Below are 22,820 nucleotides of genomic sequence, written 5' to 3' on the forward strand. Positions count from 1 at the left end.
TCCTCCAAGCATTTCAAGTTGTGCTTGCTTAGTACAGTCATCAATTCACTTTTCAGACCCTAAGGTGCACGCAGACCGAACTCTGTTACAACGACAAGTCTAGCCCATGCATGTGATCTCGTGCAGGATAGCCGATGAGGTCTACTGGTACGAATGTTTTGATGGAGAGCTACCTGCATAGCATGTTGCAAATTCAGCAGATTTGCAACCAGCCATCAGCAAATTTTTCAACATAGCCATATTGCCTAGGCCACTTGAATGGAGAATTGCAGTTTGGCGACAAATTGATGTGGCAGCAAATTTATTCACAGCTGCCACATTTGAAACATCGTCTGTGTGAATTATGTCCGAAAAATTAAACTTAGAGGCATGAAGAATGACGCTAGTTGACACAACATATTGCGTAAACGCGTAAACCATAAAGGTAGTATAATAATTTTAGAGGAAAAGCTTGGCAAAAACGTGGCAACTGCAAATGCGCCAGCATTTCAATACTCCTCATTGTGGCCAGTGCACATCTACAGATTGGCTACTCGCCGTGTTTGCATAGTGGCTTAGGTGTTGCACTGCTAGGCATGCGGTCACGGGATCAAATCCCAGACATTTCAATGGAGGCAAAATACAAAAACACCCATGTACTTAGATTTATGTGCATGTGAAAAAACCCCAGGTGGTCAAAATCAATCCAGAGTTCCAGACTACGACATGCCTCATAATCGTATTGTGGTTCTGGCACATAAAACCCTATAACTAAATCAATTACAAATTGACTAAAGCTAATTTTATACAATAGTAAAAAAACTAAATACAGTGAAACCTCGTTAAACCGTAGTCGGCCGGAGCTCGGAAAAAGTACGTACTAAACGGTAGTACTGTTTAAGCGAAATAGCACGAGATCGCCCACTTACCTGTCGAAAACGGAACTCAGAGAGAGTGGAAGGGGAAAAAACATGCAGTATTTATTCACTTCGCGGGACGTACGTGTTATTTTCGTTTGATGTCGCGGCGGCCTAGCACGACGACAGCGGCTTCAAACTTACTGAAGCTGCATGCCAGCTTCTCAGCCAGCCCCCATCCTCTCGGCAAACACTCGCACGGCAGATTCCTCGTTGGCGTTACGTATTCTCCGTGCACGCGCACAGTAGTGCTGCATAAGTCCCGGGGCGCCTTTTTCATTGCCGGGTGCCGAAGTTCGGAAAACTTTTCGTTTGGAATAGTTACGTTATCGCGCCCCTGTTCTCCTTGCGACGATCGCATTCACGAGGCTGACGTAACACGCAGCTTCTGCCACTGTCGGGCCTGAATAGCACATGCTGTCGCTTTCCGTGTCGTCCTCATCACTGTCGCTAGTTGACACTTCGGCAACAACAGCGGCAACGATGGTGAAAAGTTGAACCTCGTAGCCGACATCTCTTCGCGGTCGCAGCAGCGCTGCCGAGCAACTTCGCATTCCAAATGCCACACACTGTAGTCAACAGCATATCCATGTCACGGGCCAGCGCCGACTTCTTCGCGTCACGTTCGGTAGCACGCACGATGTCTAATTTTTCTTCTATGCTGAGCACCCGGCGTCTTTTTTATCCTCGCTTCGGCATGACGCGAGTCCTCGCTTGCACGACACCACAACGCTCTGGCACGGCGTCCATGCGGCGTCAAAATGATGTTGATGCGGCTTCACGTGCAAACGCACAGGGCGCTTGGAGGCCGTTGTACCGATCTCTGAGGCTTGTTGTTCTGCCGGGCCGCCCGATAGAGACGACGCACTACCGTGTTTGCGCGACGAAAAGTGGAAACGCTACGTTTTAACCGATGCGTACGCAATAAGCTGGTACGGTTTATGCGGATACAACATACATTATGTTCAATGGCCGCTGAGTCGGGGAATGGACTTTACTACTTTTAAACCGAAACTACTGTTTACACGGGTACGGTTTAACGAGGTTTTACTGTATAATGCAACGGTAAGCATTTTCACCTACCACAATTGTACGAACGGAGTGCAAAGTTCTTTCTGTACAATTTTTAAATATGCCCGAAGGTTATTTATAAAATTTACTATGCATGAGAGGGTGCCTCTGCAGGTGCCTTAACTAGATGGCGCCACCCTATCCAGTGAGGCACATGCAAGACAAATTCTTAGAACTATCCATCAGGAACATTTCGAGAATTTCTTAAACAACATTTACTGGTGTAACTCTAAAACCTCAACTCAACTAAATTTGTGATTTAACGAAGTTTCTCGTGGTTAGTATGACTTCGTCATCTCGAGTTTTGACTGTACTAACACCCAGGTGTTGTCTATACATAAGACTGCAAAGCCTAATCTATGCACAGGAAATGCAACTGGTCCTTGAGATGGTCATTTAAGCCATGGAAATGGTCAAGACTAGCGCCAATGCACAATAAGAGATTGAACATGTTCTAGGCATATCGCACTATAGCAATGCCTACAAGGAAAACCTCCAAAGAAACATCGATCACGTGTGTGGCAGCCCTCCAAGCAACACACCACCAACAAACTAAAGCTTCTTATATGCACCAGCCATCCATTTGAGGAGTGCAGGAAAAACTAAAACGACCCCAACATAGACTCAGCCAATTGAACTCTTTCCTTACCACACCACTAGGCATAGACCTCCGGAGAACTATGTTTCTGAGCACCTCTTTAAAAAGAAAGCGTCGTGCTCCTGGACTTCTAGCACAATCTCGGTGACTGTACACAAACTAGAGTTGCCGTTTCTGCATGGTTTACATTTTTACCGCGTGCATAGGTGGGACTGCCCAAAGTCATTTTGTAGCAATTTTTGGAGTAAATTGTATTTTGGAGCAGTTTGGAGCAGACAACATTGTATTTTGGTGCAGTCTGGAACAGAAAAATTTCATTTTGAAACAGTTTGGAGCAGGCCAATCTGAATTTTGGTGGAATAATGTAATATGGCAGCACACTTCGAAACTATGATGAAACACGGAATAAACCAACATGAAGCACCTAAGAACAGAAGGGCGCTAGCTACAGACTGTTTTTTCATGGGCATCACCATATTGCGCACGCAGTGGCGCCATCTATGGGCAGTCGGCATGCTGGCTTGGGCAAGCGCTCCGTCTTGTATCTCAGGTATACGCACGGCGCTGATTTTTGCTGTTTGTTTCGTGCTCGCGCGATCTATTTAGTGTGATGTGGCATTTTCTATGTGGAAAACGGTTCTCCGAGACGTACTGAAGTGGTTCAGGTCGGGATGGCCGGATTTCTGCTGGTGTTGAGGCACATGGAGAATGCAGCACCAATCAGCCTACAATCATCCTTAGAGATTGATTGTGTATTTCTGAAAATTCCACTCACTAATTTAACCTTACAACAATATTCTCCTTTAGTTCCAAGCTCCGGTTTAGGAGCAATGAAACATACGCGACAATCCTAACAGCGTGGGCAGCGTTCTGCTATGGTAGAAGTTGTGCTGTTATACTTTGAGAAGCGGTCAAACTGTTAGTTGTAGATTACATTGCATGACTACTTGGTTCACTAGACGTGATTTCCACCCAAGAATAAAATAGTTTTGTTTAGTAATAACAGCATACCTTACAGTGTCCAGCAAAGCAACCGTTTACGAATTGCGCGAACGTCCAAAGCAGTGGTGGATGCTGGATTATAGATACCTTTGCTCTATATAGCACATGGTCCAAGCATGCGACATCTACGTTTATAGATCTATAAATGTTGCGCGGCATGACCATGCAGTCTTATTGCGGCGTTAACCCGTTTTATCTCTCTCTCTCTCTCTCCTTTTCTTTTTTTGAGAAAAAGGATGATAATAGCATTTTCTTTTCAGCTTTGTTAGTCCCGTTCTCTACGACGCTGTCACCCGTATTATGGAAATTTTGTCCTCGCAAATAGTAGTCGCATTCTTTTTATGTGGTCCCTCTCGGATATTATGAGTGACAGGGCAAAAAAGGCAATGCTGAAGCACATCGCTTATATATGTATCATTCTGGTTCACCAACCGCAGTAATCACTGTGCTGAGCACTGCCATCGGCCTCATACAGGAGGCTAGTGCAGACAGTGATTTCAAGTCTACTAGACTTGAAATGTGCAAGAACAATGCCGGTGTATCACAAATATTTGATAGCAGCTGGCAGTTAGATGTTTCAGAGTTGCCTTAGGTTGGCCATATACGAGCATGAGCTCTTACTTTTCAGTTCCTACGTGAAGCGATCAGATAGCAGATTTTCCATTTCCTGGCAATACACAAATGCCAGTTCTCTTTTTTGAATTAAAACTGATACGCCCAAAATAGTTCACACCACATACACACACCGTGGCTGATAATGCGCGTCACATGCTTGCACCTCCAAGAGATACCGAAATTTTTATTTTCGCGGGAAATTTAACTTTCGTAATGATCGCACCCCTGAATTTGTGTCAATTATTTTGACAAAAAAGTGTGGTCATTATGCGAGTAAATATGATAATTCTTTAAAGAAATGTTGCCAAGTAGTTTGCAACAGCTTGTATATTTCTGAATTTCTGAATGAAATTTTTTTCTGGAGATGTTACTTCTTACTTGAAAATTTGGTGAAAAATGCGTTTTGTTTCTTGTTTAGAAATTTTTCTATGCAAACAAAATTTTTAAATCTGCTTTAAAAAATAAATATTCAAAAACACATTTACTTATATTCACTTTGACACCTTGCAAGACACTGTAAACCTAGTAGCTGTTGCACAAAAAATTTCTAACTCAAACATAAAAGTAGCAGACAATTTTCCTGTGATAAGGAAAGAGTTAATAGCAGCATCTGCCTAAGAGGAGTTCAGAGGGGCCTCAAAGTTGGAGAGAATGCAAATGGAATGCTTACCTCATTGTCAGATTCAAAAAGGATCTGGTCGTATTCACTTAAGGCTACTAGAAATATAATAGACGTCACATTCTCAAAACAGTGGATCCATTTCCTCCGCTCAGATCGCTGGCCACCAACATCCACCATTCTAAAAGCAGAGGGAAGAAAAATGAGAAAAGGTAAGACAAGAGCAGTAAAGAAGCAAATGGAGCAACAGCAGACTAATCCCTCAGCTAGTAGTAGTGGGTTCGACTGTAGTGAGTATGTCTATTTGACTATGCCTAGGGGCTTTTAGGCATTTCGCCACAAAACTTGGTTGTGCATGCTGTGATCTTTGCATGAGGCTTTCGTGAACAAAGTATTATACAGTGGAAGCTCTCTAATACACTTTCTAAGAGACCGTGAGAAAAAAAATATTTTAATGCACAGGAAACATACCTCGTGAACCATGCAGTCAAAATCATGCGAACATGCGGTTAAATATAGACATAGACACATAGACACTATAGACACATAAAACATAGACACTATGTACAGCTCAGTCTCCAAAGACTCTGCATTCGCCGACTATAATGTGAGCTTGACAGGGACTACTTGAAAGATCAAAATATCTGATTCAGCAGAGAATAAGTGACTTATTCCAAAAGCGGCCGAAAAAGGTTCTTCATATTCTCAGATTGTCACTTTCAGGGATACCTTATCTTTCGCAAGATTTTGTGCGACTAGGCTAGACGTGTGGACGTCTACGAGCGAAAGCTTTATTGGTACATTGTTAAGCACCATGTTTTATCCTAGTGTCAGGATCGCTGTCGCCAGTCGACAATGTGTCTGGTGCTACGAAACTGATAGTAGTATCTTCGAAAGTGATCGCCGAAAAACACATGCCGAGAATATGGCCCAAGTTTGTCAACGCATTGCTGCACACATGTACGCTTGCCCGTGACCTCATCAGTCTGTATTTCGACCATTAACATGCGACCACTACAGAAAGGGCTGTGCGGCACACACAGCACATACATAATCATTGCCCTCATCGGTGTTGACATTGAGGGTGCAGTTGGCAGTACTTGAAACTGCTTGAAAAGTCGCCCTGGATCGTGCCGCTATGTAACACGCAAATTAAACATGCTGGACGTGCAGAACTCGCACAAACACAAGCTCTCTTTCGCAGAGCGCTTCATCACCACTGCACATGCTCACAGGCCCGCAACGAGTTGCCCACATGGGACCGCTGCTCTAGCGACATCTCGTTCACAAGCTTGGTGGCCCGCTACCCAGTTAGCCCTAGCACAGCGAGCACGTGTAATTAAGTCTTGCGGCAAGCCTTTGCCCTTAAGCACCGTGACTGTCCCACTACATTTGACGACCGATAATTCAAGCTCCACAGGAAACGTAAACAAGTCCAAACTATCGAATGTTTGAAAAAGCTAATACATCCAAAAGAGATCATTTCATTTACGTTTTAAAGCTCGTGTACAAGAAAAAAGTGGATGATTCATTGCTGCATGCACTTCTGCTTATGTGCAACCAAGTACACCTGTATTTCTACCATTTTTTTGCTGTCGCTGTACAACAATGGAAACCCGCAAGGTGGAGAGAAGTAATTACATACAGTCAACGACTGCATTTTCGAACGCCCAAATTTTCGGACATGCCTGATATTTCGGACGTCTTCGCGGCACCACCACGAGCCCCATAGAATCAATGTATAAGGACATCTTAAGTTTCGGACACTCGAACCCCCCGCCATCCAATTTTCCAGGCTTTTTGATGCGATGGAAGGTCCTTTGGCTCCTCGTGCAGCGCCCTTGCGAAGGAAATAGACTTGCAGCCGAAGCATATCACCGCTTTGAACCACAACTAGCCGAATCTAGCAGTCACACACCGATTTGGTCTGGCCACGCTGGCTACGTTCATTAGTGTTCCTGTATATGCTCCCGCAGGGAGCAGAGTTGCGCATACCTTTTCCGGCGCCGCTCGCACCGCTATTGGCCGAGAGCGAAAAATGACGTCAAATGATCCGCGCCGCTGCGAAGCCAACTTTACGGGCGCATCGCCGACTCATGCGAACTCGTCGTTTCCGTCATTGCCATCGTCATTGCCATTGCAATCAGCGGACCGTCGATCGTGCGTTGAGAGGAGCAGCTGCGGGTTTCAGATACCGTATTCGACGATGTGAAGTCAAGGACCTTGGTGAAGTGATACGAAACACATCGTACTGGCACTTCTATTCCAGTGTGACGGGGTGCAGCGCACCACACTGCACAAAGCGCACGGAAGTCAGCCATAGGAGTAAATGCTTCAGCCAAGCAAACTAGCTGGAGACACACTGATACTATAGTGAGAGTGTTGTTGCTAACAAGTCTGGGCTTCTTGACTTTGAATGCACCCTTCGAGTTTAAAATTGAAATGAATAATATGTACCTCTCTCGTCAACCGCAATTTCTGAAGAGCTAGGACATCTTTGCAGAAAGCAGACAAGGGAACAAGGATAAAACGGGTGCTAAGTTGGCATATGCATAGTTAGCTCTCGAGCTGTGATAATTGTAATATATTCCTTCTCCGTGTGAAGTTTTGAGAACAGTCAAATTGATTCTAGTCAATTTATTGTCTTGAAGTGCACAGGCTTATTTATTTTGTTAACTAATTGCTGCCATAGAAGCTAAGCCGCAATTGTATGTGTGCTAGCTTGTGAGCATCACGTATCAGCCAGTGGAACAAAAACTTGTCGTTCATTTAAACACGCTAGAAATCTACGTTGTGCTTTGGTGAATGCTGTTTCCTGTGGGCGGGAGTGGAGTGAATGCACTGTTGAATGACGTAAAATTTCCTTGCCTCTGATGTGATAGGTCACAAAGCTTTGTAACCTGGCTTTTTGGCCAAAACCTGCTTCAGTGATTTCATTGATTTGATACAGTGTCTTCAACTACTGGCTTTTCTCCGAGTGGTAAGAGATCAAGAAATATGTGTTGTCAGATTACAGTATGCACTGTGTGAATAATTACTCTGCAAGTTTGCCATCTTGATGTGATTAGTGCAATAAAAATAACCTGTTGTTACTCTTATTAGCTTGTTGCCTTTCCAGTTTCTTTGAATTCTGCCCCCAAGGTTCCAAGAACCAGCACACTTGGCCTGCTGCCAGCAGCCGTTCATGCATTCCCTTGTATGAAATAAATTTGATCTAGAAGCTCTTGTATGTTGAATCTTTTTCTACTTGCAGATTTGCTGCTACTATATAGCTGATTAGTCTGCGGTATGAATGAATCGTAAAAGTAAGCTTTGCTTAAAATGTGCGCATGTGAACATTTGAAATGCGCTTAAATCTGTGTCTGCACCGCATGTATCGAAAACTTGCAGCTGTTGTGAACGATGGTTAGTGATAAATGACGCTGTGTTAACGGTCACTGACATAACTGCAGGCACGATAGCTCTCTTGGCGACGGTCATTAATCGGCTGGTTTCGGCAGCCAAAATGCGCTAAGTGTCCACCTTACGTGTGTGAAGTTTTAAACACTTTAAAACATTTCTTGCTTTCTGACAGTGATAAGACAACTTCATATGCATGCTGAAAACCATTGCACCGCGTTTTGTGGCAACGTACTGCGCGTTTGCGAGCAAACTTTGGAGCTGTTCGAGCCACGGGAGTATTTTATTTTGGGGAATCGAAGGCGGTGCTACCCCCTATTTGTACGTTCATGTGTGTGTTTGCATATGCGTGTTTACATAGGTACATACAAAGTTTCGGTTGGTTGGAAGCCCACCCCCTCCGACTGCACGAATGACTCGTTCGAGTGTAGCCTGTATTAAGAAGTGCCCTTTGCTAAGCGCCTGCGAAAAATTGGCGCTTGTAGCTCGCGACCACTAGAGAAAAAGGCGGAACACTGCGCGGCATTTGGCTCCTGCGCGCACGAGAAGTGGCTTCGCTGCAGAGCTGGATCACGACGGTGGACCTATGCGCAACTCTGCTCCCTGTGGGAGCACATACAGGGACACTAACGTTCATCGCTGCACTTCCGCCTCCGGCGGAGTTTCCGGAGCGGCGTCATTTTGCGCAGGCCACGTTTTGGCTAGCGTGGCGTGTGGTTGTGCTGTTGTTCGATGCTCGTCAGCGAACTCCACTGTTCGCAACTTGAGGATTTCGCTTGCCTTCGATGGCCCCCACTCTGTCTTCGTCGTCCTCGCCGATGCTATCAAAGCGCTAAGAGCAGTACCGTCGGACGACGTGATCAACGACTTACGCTCTGCTGGGGTTTCCATACCCACAGAAATAACTTTTGAATAGTTTGTTGACGCTGACAATGAGCTCGCCTTCTGCGCAGAACTGACTGACAAGGAAATAGTCCATCAGGTTGTGGGGGATTCAGAAGACTCGGATGTTGAAAATGAGGAGCCAATGCCTGCGCCACACACGAGCACTGTTGACTCATCGGTGTACAGTGCTGACGTGAACCTTGCTCAGATCGAGGGGAATATGATCGCATGCAACCTGAACAGAACGCCGTCCAAACAACAATCAACAAGTTCTCCAAGCCAGTGCAGCAATAACACCGGCTGCCGGACGATGCACATGTACATAACAAACCGGCAGTCGGCTGCATACAGAGTTTTTGAACGCCACTTCACTGATGCTGTGGCAGGGTTTTGGAAGCCTGTTGCTTCGCCTTTTACCTCTAAATCCGAGAAAAAAAGAAAAAAAGTGCATTTTTTTGCATGCATTCATTTTTTCGGACTGCCTGAATTTTCGGACGTTTTTACGTTCTCTAGAGTGTCCGAAAAATCGGTCGCTGACTGTATTGATAATTAAAAAATTTGTCCCGGACCAGAACAAATTTTTCCTCAACTGCGAGGCTTTTCTTTCAAGGACCCTGTATGGGTTCCCTCTGTAGTAATTGCTACGAAAGGGTGGATACCCGATTTTCCCTTTACTAATTTTCTCCACCTTGCGGTTTTCTGCAGAACTATTACGTCAACCTCTTGCCTTTGCTTTGAGTTGTTGACAAATTCGACTTTGCCCTGCCATCTGCTAGCCGCCTGCTTAGCTCAGATGGTAGAGCAGCTGCCCCGGAAAGGCGGTGGTTCCGGGTTCGAATCCCGGACCAGGACAAATTTTTCCTCAACTGCAAGGCTTTTCTTTTGAGGAACCCGCATGTGTTTCCTTTGTAGCAAATGCTACGAACGGGCGGAGGTCTGATTTTTTCTTTGAATGCATACTGTGTCCTGTGACACTTGCGCCTTCCCATGCTTGCAACGCTTAACCCCAATACTATTGCGTATGCTTCACCAGGTAACATTGCTGTACTGAGGCGAAGCTGACTTTCAGAAACCGGCATTATCCAACGCGTCGTGCTTTCAGAGCTTCGAAGCCAATCGCGAGGGCCGAAAATTCGGAGTTGGTGCCATCGCTGACAACGGTGAATTCTTTCACTGAAAAACACGGCACAGAATGGCAAGAAGCTTAATAGCGAACGTCTAAGCAGCTAGGCCTAGCGTTGCCACGGTGGTGGCTATGGCTGCCAGAGGAGCTGCGTGCATAGCGCCGGTTGGAGGCAGCAAAATAATCAAAATCGCAGCAGTGGCGGTGGCTTTGATTAATGCCATTTCGAACCTGCAGTCACGGCAAAATGTCCCGAAAATCGGACGGCAAAGGGTTCTCGTGTCCGAAATTTCAGATGTTCTTATACATTGACTCTATAGGATATGTGGTGCCGCGAAGCCATCTGAATTATTGGGCATCCGGAAAGTCGGTCGTTGACTGTACACTGGCAAGTCCTCCAGCGGACAACATGGTGTCAAAGAGGTTTCATTACTATTCCTCTCTGTTACTCGAGCCAGCATTACTGCAATTTTCATTGCCTTTCAACAAAATTATTGCTCATTTTCCCTGATAGAAGCACAAATTCCTTGAATTTTTCCAGAGTATTTCCAGACTATTCAAAGCACCTGAGAATTCCCCATTTTCCCAGTTGGTAACACCCTGCATAACACACCAATGGCCTGGCCACATGGCATATGCCTCAGATGATCTACTGATGAGCCTATCCTTTCATGAGGTCTCAACAAGTCTGCAGGGACCATGCTTGCAGTTTGCACTTGTTGAACGCCATTGTACCATTTTCAACTATTTCAGGCCATCACTGCATGATGCACCATAGGTCGTGTCTACACTCCAACCTCTAAGTGACAGTTGTGTCAAAGGAATGGAAGTCAATGGGCTGTATAGCATTGAAAGGAAGAAAAAACAAATGCAGGCATGATGGCACATTGCCATACATTACAATAAAAGAAACTACCTCACAAGAATAAACAACAAAGAAAGCGAATGGCTACTCCTTGGCTTACCTGAAAATGATGGAGTCCAAGTCAAATGGGTATTCGATAATGCCTGTAGTGGGCACTCGTACCCGGAGGATGTCTTGTTGTGTAGGAAGGTAGTTTGGGGCAGCTATTCTGTCCACATCTGTTAGGTAGCTGCATGGCAAGAGTAAAGGCATGCTCAGCGCACTTTGTAGGCAAAACAACATTTAGCTCCTACAAACATCCAACATCTATCCACCCAACAGAGGAACGACGAAAAATAGTGCTGCATCTTCTGACCTACAATAGACTGAACCTGGTTCATATTATGCCAAAACAGCGCAGATGACAGGACGTGTGAAAAACAGACAGGACCAGCGCGTTGTCGTGCCTGTTTCTCACACATCCCGTCGTCTGCGCTGTTTCACCACAGTGTATGTGAACCAACAAGCTCAAATAAGAACCACAGTGGTTTATACGTTTGCAGTGATAAATTTCAGCTGATGATCACCGTTTCAATTGATAAAGCAGACTCAGCGGGGACTGCCTAAAGGTTTGAATAACTAGATGCATAAAATAATGCATTCGCTGTAAGATAAGTGACATTATTCTAGAAGTGGCCAGAAACTTTGTCAATGAATTGCATGCACATACACTTACACACATGAACCTGCCCACTCTGTATTTCAACTTCTGTCCTGCTGCAGCTACAAATAAAGTGTTTATCGGGGATTACAAAAAAAAGGAGACCGTGTTAATTACCAACCAACTGTGCCCATTCTTAAACAACTTTCTTCCAAATTATCTTGAAACATTCAGTTTAAGTCAACTGGAGCTTATTTTAAAAATTCAGAGCCCTTTCACTCTGTGAAGAATGATGACCAATGAAGCTGTGCATGTGGGCCCATTAATGGCGAACTGCACCTCCGCCACGGGTCGGCCCGGTATTACACTTCGGCCCGGTATTGCATGATCTTCGGGATTGGCCCACATGTGGGTAGTGCTTAAAGCCTGCTGCACCTCCACAGCGGGTCAGCCCGGCAGTACACTATGGTCACTTGGTAGTGAAGGTCAAGAAAACAGTAGAAATAGCCAATGAGTGTTGGTGTACGCAGCTACTGGGACAGTCCTGAGCCAGTCCGGGACGACAAATCGAAGAGCATCCACTGAGAACTACATCAGGAGATAATAAGTGGTGATGGACGTGAACGTTTTATGCGGTGGCAGCGGTAGGTTGCGACATCTGCAAGCAGCTGTGTCGCTGAGGCAGCAGCAGCCACTGCCATGTTGCGTAAGCAGCGGCAGCCGTCGGCGCCACCACCGATTGCTTGACCACGTTTTCGTGCAAGCTCCCGCTGGCGCTTGGCATGAGCAGATTCCATCTTTCGAAATGGCGCGCGGCACAGAAACACCTGCCTGTCGCCTCTTTCTCACGCCCCGCACGGATTCTCATTGATTGCCTCCCCACTTGCCTCCTTCACCGTCGCTTTTCTTCTTCTTCGGGAGAGAGCGCTGTGGATCAGACACTGATCCCAGTAAAGATAGCTGTCTAGGAAAGCTGTCTAAGGCAAGGATCTCTGGATTTCTTCGTGGCGTAATGTCAACAGAAAACTACCACCAACTCCCAAATGCAACGGCTCATACCCCAGTAAGACAGAGGCTACAAGCACTCAGCAAAGTGAAGCGAATATTGCAAACATTCTTTGGGATCACGCTTACAACGTGTAGAACAGCATACGTTTTAATAAAGAAAAAGCTCAAAACAAGCATCCGAACCACATAACCGGTGATAATGCGCTCATGCGCCTACATGCAATGCGAAGCACGTAGCGCAGGCTGCAGCAGCGACGGCAGCTTGACTGGAGCATCCTCACTATCGACGTTACTGCTGTCGTAGCCAATGGCACGCCCCACCTTCCGCCGAAGGGTTTCTGTGGTCGGACCACGATCGTTTCACGTGGGCACATACGGCTTCGCTGTAAAAATTCTCGACACCAACCGCGCAAATGCGCTAGTCACTGCTCGCTTGTTCATCGTCGTCGTCTTCCGTTGTGCATAAAACTATCATCAGCAGTAATGGCTCGAGCGTTGTCTTCTACAGCCGGCTCTGTTGCCGCTCATCATTCCAGCATAAAATTTCACTTCTGACGTCGTGTTGAGGAGGCCATGTTTACGGGGGTATGAGCCATTGCTTAGAAGGGTATGAGCTTAAGGGGGTTTCTGTGGTCAGACCGCGAGCATCTCTTCTAGGCATATTAGCGGTGAGAAGTTAGAATGGTGCCCTCTTGCGAGTGACGTAATGGCCAGGATGCCGCTCGCTCTGGCTTGTTTGGTTGCTGCACGTGCTCGCTTCCTTCGTGCATGCTTGGTGTATTGCTGGCTAAAGTCGTGCTTATTGAAGGATATGTTGGCTTCCTTCTGCTGTCATGCCCAAACCTGTTTCTTCAAAACCGCGTGAGCAGAGAAAACTTACGGCTTTGAAATCACAAGCTATGTAGCGTTGAAAGGGTTCCTAATTTTGCAATGCATATATCATCATCATTTATTATTGCCCCATGTGGCGTATTACATAAAAGAAAGCAACAACTGAAAAGACAAAAAGAACAGGTTTTTACATAATTAGTTGCAAATATGGGTGGTTAATAACTCTCGAAATTTTGAAGGGTTTCGCTCTACAACAACGGATTCCGGTAGCGAGTTCCATTGTTCTATTGCAACGATAAGGAAGGATTTGTTGAAAGCGTTTGTAGAACCATGAAGCTGTTGGATACATAAGAATTGAATAGACAATGTGATGAGCGCACAGGTAGAAATAAAAGCGAGGAACGAAGGTCAGGAAAGTTATAGTACAATTTATGGAATAGGCAGAGTTACGAAATTATACGGGTTGATGCTAAAAGGGGTGGATCAATAGATAACTCCAAGTTAGTAATGCTGATAGTGTTGTCATAATTCGATAAGATAAAACGGGAGGCACGATTTTGAGTAGCTTTAAAGTGTCAATCAAGTACTTTTGATGCGGATTCAAAATTGTAGACGCATATTCTAATTTGGTACGGATGAAAATTTCATATGCTAGTTTACGAATCGACGGAGGAGACAAGGATAGGGATCTTTTTATATAATTAAGGGATCTTGAGGCATTGGCTGTTATTTGTAGAACGTGGTTCAACCAATTTAGTTTGTTAGTGGTGATAATGCCAAGGTAGCAGTAACTGCCGACCTCAGATAATTTCACAGAGCCTAAAGAGAATGGAAATTTAGATATAGTGTGTTTACGTGATACACACATTAACTTGCATTTGGAGACATTTAGTTCTATCATCCAGCGTGAGCACCACTTGCCAATGGAATTTAGGTCATCTTGCAGAAATTGGTCAGTGTTAGTAGTGACACGACGGTAAATAACACAGTCATCGACGAATAGATGTATTGTGGATGATATGTTTGTTGGGAGGTCGTTAATGTATATTAAAAAAAGGAGTGGGCCGAGGACGGATCCCTGTGGTACACCCAATATTACTTTGGTAGTATTTGAACAGTGACCGCCAACACAGGTGAACTGGAGGCGATCTGTCAGGAAGCAAATGATCCATGATAGGATTAGTGGGTCGAGGTGAAGGCATGAAAGTTTGGACACTAATTGATGATGAGGGACACGATCAAAAGCCTTTGAAAAGTCTAAGTAAATTACGTCAGTCTAAAATGAAGAATCTAAGTTTATGTTATCTGTGGTGAATTCAAAAAGTTGTGTTTCGCATGATAAGCCCGGACGAAAGCTGTGTTGTTTGCTAAAGAAAAAAGAATTTCTGTCAAGGTGGGACGCTATATGGGAATATATATGTTCTAAATGTTTACAGGCAATACATGTGAGATCGGGCGATAATTGGATGGGTCGGAGCACCTACCAGATTTAAAGACGGGGGTTACTTTGCTTAGTTTTTAGTCTTTAGGCACAGAACCCTCTGTAAGGAAGAAGAAGTGCGCCGTGCCGAGCTACGCTTATAGACTGGGTAAAAATGCTTTGTAATATCTGGCTATAAATGACGTTAGTGGCTTTTAGTATCTTCACCGGTATGTTGTCAGGTCCGGGGGAGCTAGATATATTAGTTTATTGATTAGGCTCGCGATACCTTCAGCAGTTACATCAATGGGAAGCATTTCAGTGCTGCAAAATCTTGGTAAAACAGGAATGTTGGTGGAAGAACCACGTCCAAATATATGAACCAAATATGCGCCATGTCTGTCCATAAATTTTTGCATAAATAGAATGTCTGCAAATTCAACACACGAACTGTGTGAAGCTTCGTTAAGTACTTAAAATTCCCTTAGTACTTAGCTATGAGAGTCATTGCATTTTATATAGCAGAAAAATCTTGCTATATGGTGTCACCATTATAAATCCGTGTTAGGACACTGTCCAGCGAAGCTTTCATCACGATTACTACTATTCTGGTGAGTCGTTTTAGTGAAATACGGCCACTTTATTAATGCATATGAGTTAGGCGCGTTTCGTATGAAAAAGTTTGCTACTTTCATCGTTCTCTGAAACAGGCACCTAGAATATGCATTGCTCATGGCTGTTAGCCTGATGGCGCGTCATGTATAGTATGTACATGCTTCACTAATAACATAGCAGCAATCACCTTAAAGAAAAGTTTCGCAATTAAGATCGAGAGCCAATCAATTGACGTTATGTATATCTTATCACTGTGGCTTTCATAGTGGTCCTCAGTAGCCTTTATCGACACTATGGCACACTCCTGATGCAATGGTGGCAACTGACTGTCATTATGGCAAGGCAGGCATTGTTCTCGAAACCAACCTGTTCACTTCAACTTCGAATTGAAACTGTGATGCAGTTTTTTACAGTGCCAATTGCAATGCCTAAAGTATACTTGAGGCACTATGGCGCAGCTTAGGCTGCCTTGATAATGAAAATGAAATGACGTAGTGAGGCCTTCTGCCTCACTACGTCTTGACCCTGCGTTGTTTATATTATGCAAACTGAGAACTATACACTTCTTCAGTACGTAAAAGAAAACCTCGCATACCCATCTTATAAGGAAGACATCACAAGCCTCACACGAATTCTCTTGACTTTTGACCTCCACTGGGGAATAATGATATCTTCAACACTACTAATGAGTGAGGCTTCAGCTTCTTTCTGGCTGCAGCCCTACAGTCCAAAAGACATAGTTCACTCAAACATTTTGGTTGAACAGCCTGTGTCAGTTCGCATTACAGATTCGTCATGTCTGTTCCTCAATCAAAAGATACCAGTAAATTGTGAGTAAGTGTTGAACGTGTAGCACGGAAAAGGCAATAAATATTGGTATATTCTTTTCTGTACGCTGCAAACAGCTGCAAGCGTTAATTGCGTTTACTTCAAATTACCGCGGCTTAAAATTAACAATTGGTGCAAGCAATTGGTGCTGGTAGAACCTAAACTGCAGAGTTAAGTCCTCGTGTTACTGCCGAGCGTTGCTGTGCAGAAGTGTGAAGTTCTATATTTTACCATGAACTACTAATTGTGAGCAAACATGTTCTAGTGGATAAAAATCAAGGTAAATGTTGCGGAAATCATATATAGCCAGCGTTTGCGAGATGCTTGTTGCATCACAGTAGGTATGATATCCTAATTGGATTCTTATGTACTGTTTTTGTGGTTATGCTTTTATTATTTACTTGAGCTACCACTGTAAAGTGTAGATCCACACGAAAAACTTGCAATGGGCTGGTCCAAGCTTCTTTGACTGGCACCTTTGAGAAATACGGATTGTGAAAATATATTTGAGACAACCGTCATAAATATGCAAGCATAGGGAACTTGGGCGAACAAATGGAAACACTGCAGAGTGCGCCCGGACGCCGCCCAAACTGCAGCAGACGACAAGCACGAGTCCGTGCCCTGACGTCACGCTCGCAGCGCCCCTGTAGGCAATTCCTGTGGCTAATACAGCTTCGCTGTAAAATGAATGCACGTCTTTCACTGCCCGTAAGGGCTCAAATCCCCACAGGTGCATCCGAAAACCTCTGAAGACCTGCAAGTACACTTATTAGGCATGTCGATGCTCACACTGGAACAGGAGATGGCGGGTGCACACGTGTATACTTAAGGAATACATACTGGGTCTCGTGACACTTGCCCCTTCCCACACTTGTTAAGCTTCACCGTAATGCTTCACGTACGCTTCACCGCGTAACACTACTGCATTGAGAAAACCTTACTTTCGGAAACTGGCATAATTACTGGCATAATCGGGACGACACCGATGGTTCGCTGGCATCGCTTACATTCAGCAAAAGGCAGGCGGATGCCGCCACTCGTGTCGCCAGACTCTTGGAATGTGTTTTTGGATAAGGAAAAGAATACTAAATAGGCTTCTTATTGTATTGTTTGCCTTTAATGACTAAACAACTTGGACAAAAGTTTCACACCGGTGCTTACAAACGATTTCCACACATTTAATCGATCTGCAAGCGTTCTAGAGGGCTAGCTTTGCGCCGTCTGGCTACGTTGAGCGGCGGCACCGCGAAGCACAGGCAGAAGGATTTGTGGTTTTCTAACTGACTTTAGTTTACTTTGTGTAAGAGCACATTGTGGTTACTCATGTTTACTTCAGTTTCAGTTCCTGTTTTAAAGCCTCCTCCAACAACAAGCATTTACTACTGCAGCCGGAGAGGATAGAATTATCGGTATTTGGCGTGAAATGGGCCTCTCAGCTGCTCTCGCTCTCAATGCCCTAGGCATTTCGTACACCACCTGGGCCCATGCAGATGCAAGCAGCCACAAGACCAGGCGTGGTCGGCTTCTAGCTATAATCTGTCATCGCTCTTTTCCTTCAAGGCTCTCGGGCAGCAAAAGGGACTTGTCGTTATTGAAGAGCAGGGCTGGTTTCTCACCGAAGAAGCACAAAACCAACCTTTGCGAGCACGCGTGATGACAGCGGAAAAAAAAGAAAAAAGAAGGCTTGGGCGCTGCGAATGACAAGCCGTTTACGTACCCTATACCTGAACCCATATGGGCGGCATCACACACACACAAGGCAATAAGAAAAACAGTACAATGCACACACCATTTTGCGCCATGGAACCTTCGATCGGGTTGGTAAGAAAACTGCTCCTCACTTATAATTATCATCTGTTTCATGAGCCCCTCATTTAAGTTTGTAGACGAAAAATAAGTTTACACAGATTTGTACTCTTAAATATCCAATACCCGGCTGTAATGATCAACGGCATCCCTTTCACGCGCAGAGAGCCCGAAAGTGCGCAGCCAAACTAGCCCAAATGCCCACATTTCGTCGCTTCAGCGCAGCCGCGCGACGGACGCCCCGACTCAAAACCAAAAATAAGCAAAAACCAACCAGCTGCCAGAAGTCGAAGGGAGATTGATCGCCGCGACGCGAGGTGAGTGCGCGAGGCACTCCCGCCACTTTCGCCGGCGATTATCACCGAGCGTCGGTTTTCCAATCGGACAGGGTAGCCGGTGGGAGTAAAATTTTTTTACGCCCAAGGGCAAGCATTCGCCGCCGGCATATTTCGTCGCCTGGACGCTGCGCTCCATGTATCCCAGGCTTTATACAGTTAAAGCTCAATATAACGATGTTGGTAAAATCAGCAATTTGCTTCATTATACAGAAATTTTGTTGTATTGAAATTCTACCTTTTATGCAAATAAGTAGTCACCAAACGATTTTTCATACATGGGAAGTGGCCACAGAATTTTCCAAATTATCGGGCAATCGAAAAAAGCTAATTTGAATGAGAAAACAGCTCATTTTTAGAAATTTGGCAGTCTGCAATGAATGATAAATTTTCATGCCACGTCCACAATATTGTCGCATAGGCAGTACGAATTGAGCAAAGCGAGCCACACTTTCGCGTGCACTCCGCCCCCACGGTTGATAGCGTCGCCCTCACTTGGACAACACTATGAAAAGCGCCGGCAGCGAGGAGCAAATGCTTCATCTGTCTCTCGCTCGATAGGTCACCGAAACTCGGGATTACGCAACCTTCAATATTAAATGTGCAGAAGACAGTCGCTGAAGGATTTTTCAAACTTCGAAAATTCGGACTTGATGGATTTTCCGGACTTCATAAATGAGTCGTCTGGGTTCACAAAGAGCTAATGCATTTTTGCGACTGAATTTAGGCCTGAAAATTCGATTTTGGGACTATATCACTCGTTTCAACCTACATAAGAGATCGTAAGGCCACCATGTTGGATTTCATGCTAGCTTGGCTCCCAGTGGACCGCTCTACAGCCTCCAAAATGGGAGGTGCACTCTATCAATGGCTCAATAATGTGGCTGTTTGGGTGTGTTGCTATGACATGGGCCTGTTTGATTCGCCTGCACCACTGTGAACCAGTTCACGGCGGTTCACGAGAAGTTCAGAAACTGCAGCTCGATTCCGGAGGTGCAGGCCCATCGAATCACTCGAAACGAATGCAAAGGTGCAGACGCAGTGTAGGCATTATGCTATGTCAGACTAATGTTTGAGAGGTCCTGAACTGCAGGTATGATTGGTTTCTGGGGCGTAAATGCACACCACAGTTGCGTAGACACCCCAGACGTGCGTAAGCGGGGTTTTAACGGTGCTCGCGCCCGTGTGCTGCTTCATCTGCAGCGCCGCTGCTTCGCACCTGTATGCCTGCACCAAGTCGGCACCGATAGTGGAGCGGGTTCAGCAAAATCATGAACCAGCCCTGCACCTTTTGAAACGAACGTCGTGGTTCTGCGGGCGCCATTGCTGCACCGCTGAAACAAATGGCAGGGTGCAGCACCTCGCGAACTGGTTCAAGTGGTGCAGGCGAATCGAACGTACCCATGACAAAAAGCGTAAAGTGCACATCTAGTGATGATCCTAGTGCCGTTTCCAATTCCGGCCAAAGCACAGACTGGTGAAAAATCTAGCTACGTGTCAATCTATCAAGAATACACCATCGTCAGGAGAAGCTAACTGCCAAGTGATGCATGAAATTATCGAGGCAGAGATGACTGATAGTTTAGGAGATAACTGTCTGTTCAAGCCATACATTGCTTTACCTTCGAAGGAATTGCAATACTGCAACGTCACTGATAGTTTTGATAGCTGCGCTCGAGTGATGTTCAGCCAAAAAAAGGCTATTAATAGAGAGTGCGTGCCATCCTCTAGTCTCAGAGGCCATGCTCGCTCTTCCTTGGCTGACAAAGTGCTCCATGGGACTTTTTTTTTTCTTTTCAGTCAGCACTATCGTTATAATCACTAGGTGCGTGAGCCGAGGGTTTTTGTTAGTTTCAGTTGCCATTCTGCACGTGTTTCGTCCACAGAGAAAGTGTATTTCGGAGGCGTTGCCACCTCTTTGTGCGTGTTTGTGCGGCTTCGCATTTGTGAGCTCGGCACCACCTCCTGTGCCTTCACGAGAGGCACGTGGTGTGAAGAAACGTGGCTCATTTTTTCAATCTCCATGGTGTTCTCCATTGGAAAAGATTGCCAATGCAGTGATGCTCTTGTCGACTGTGTATGGAGACTTCACTCTTGCGCAAATCCAAGTAAATATGATCGCCTCCAACTGCAGTATGAGGCAAAACATTATTAGGTATATTTAAAGCCACTCCAAGCGTAATACATATATATTAAAAATTTTTTTGGTGATCGAATTTTTTGAACTGTTCAATTTTCGGACTATTTTTCGTTTCCAGCCGGGTCCAGAAAATCGGTCAGCAACTGTATGTGGACTCTCACGAGCAAGTGTCGGCCTTTCATATTTTCGAGGCTGTTGTTGGCTATGTCACGCCAGAGCTGCCCGGCCCCTACAACGACGTAAGCTAGGAATTGGTTCAGACCAAACGCCAGAAGAAGCTCCAGCGGCAAGGAAAACAAAACACGATGGAGACCAGCCCGGCCAATTAAAATACAGTCGCCGACCGATTTTCCGGACTCCAAAAATTCGGACATGCCCGATTATTCGGTCAGCTTCGCGGCACCGCCATTCTCCCCATAGACCATAATGTATAACAACTGCCGAAAGTTCGGACACCTTGCAACCTCTCGTCTGATTTTTCGGACACTCCTTGAGCCAACTCGGTCGAGAGCACCATGCACCGACTCGGACCGGTGCATGGTTCGACTTGCTGAACGCCATTTTTTGTTTTGAACGGAGCTTCCTTGCTGCCCCACGAAGTGGCGCTACTGGAAATCCCCACTCATCATCATCGTTTTTGCCTAGTTCGATAGAGTGGCTCTGCAGCAGTTCCGGTTTCAGCTTAGTAAGCCACGTCAAGACAATCCAGCAGCTGATTTGTTTCTTCGCACACGACGCTGCGAGCAGGCCGCGTTTTTTCGTTTGTATGACTGTTGTCAGCACGGTGGTGTTTGCTTTGTGTGCTGTGTCGAGGTTTCGGTGATCCAACGCGGCATACGGAAACATCTCGTCAAGTGTCTAATGGCGCCGACAGTGCCCGCGCAGACTGCGCTGCGGAATGCCGGCAAGCGGGTGCCGGGAGGTTTAAGATTTGTCGCCTTCCGATGTGCTCCCTACCGACGTGGAAAATGTTCTGCCGAGACTTGCGCAGTGGTTGCACTGCGATTCCGGACACCGTCTCATTGACAGTTTCACAGGTGCCGACACTGCTGTACTGACATGCGCAGAACTCGACGACGGCGAGATCATTCGTCAGGTTTCTGCTGCACAGCCGGACGATGACCGAATCGGAAGTTGACGCACCATGTGCTACGCTACCGTCGCATGCGGAGCGTGTACAAGCAGTGACTGTACGATCCTCTCCGAGACTCAGGCTTATCTGATTGCGCGTAAACGGAACAGCATTTTCCTTCAAGCCTACTGCCGAGCCCGAATAAGTGCGTGGAAATAAAGGATTTCATTTTTTTTTCATAATCTGCTTTTTCGGACACCTGTTTATTCGGACATTTCCGCAGTCCCCGTGAGGTCCGAATAAACGGTCGACGACTGTAATCCTTGCGGAGAAAACTCAGCAAAAGCAAGCCGACCAATGGAGGCCTAGCCACCACTGGCAACGACAGTGGATCAAGAGAGCAGTGCAAGCCTAGGCAGAGGATGCTGCCGCTACCCTGAAACGACTACAAAATCATCATACAATACAAAGAGGACTGGTGGTGAGATCGCTCAAGACGCACCAGTTGTCCGCGCTGTCGTCGATGCGTGCGGCCACCAATGCAAGGACGAGTACCTAAAACAAGGCTTTGCACAAGATCAAACATGATTATCATAAGCACCCCAAATGAGCAAGCTGCACAGCTCGTGAGGCGCATCGCAAGCCTCAACTTCGTGGGACAGGCCTACGAAATGAATGCCTATGTGGCAGCCCCAGAAGAAGTTTTATGTGGCGTGATTCACGGCATCCACTTGGGAAAGTCGCCCGAGGAGCTCAAGACACACATAGGAGTCCAAACCGAGGGAGTGACCATACCCCAGACTCGAGTGCTGGGGAAAGCCAATACAGCCGTCATCACTTTCAATGGGCCCACCGTACTGAAGTATGTCATCTATTAAGGAGGCAAAACGACATGCTATCCGTACTGCCCTACGAGGCAAGTGTGCTACGTATGCCTCCAACAGGGACATCGTTCCGACCTGTGCTCCACATCAAACACGTGTGCAGCCAGTGCGGAATGCAGAAGCCGCCAACCAAAGATTCCTGCACCTCCAAATAAGTAGTCCGTG

The 22,820-nt window shown here is 45.8% G+C and overlaps 1 protein-coding gene across 3 annotated transcripts in view; it reads right to left on the reverse strand.

Moving 5' to 3' along the window:
* LOC135899971 (guanine nucleotide-binding protein G(q) subunit alpha) overlaps window positions 1-22,820 on the reverse strand; it is a 79,876-nt gene that overhangs the window by 38,566 nt on the left and 18,490 nt on the right. For all 3 annotated transcript variants that reach the window (XR_010563755.2, XM_065429382.2, XM_065429381.2), the window contains exons 4-5: window positions 11,174-11,302; window positions 4,853-4,982 (exon numbers count right to left, since the gene is read on the reverse strand). Coding sequence is in view for 2 of the 3 variants with exons in the window: in XM_065429382.2 (XP_065285454.1) it covers window positions 4,853-4,982; window positions 11,174-11,302 (259 nt within the window). In the remaining variant the exon portion in view is untranslated. The remainder of the gene's footprint in view (window positions 1-4,852; window positions 4,983-11,173; window positions 11,303-22,820) is intronic.

This window comes from Dermacentor albipictus, chromosome 4, assembly GCF_038994185.2.
Source record: "Dermacentor albipictus isolate Rhodes 1998 colony chromosome 4, USDA_Dalb.pri_finalv2, whole genome shotgun sequence".
In the NCBI taxonomy this organism is placed as follows: domain Eukaryota; kingdom Metazoa; phylum Arthropoda; class Arachnida; order Ixodida; family Ixodidae; genus Dermacentor; species Dermacentor albipictus.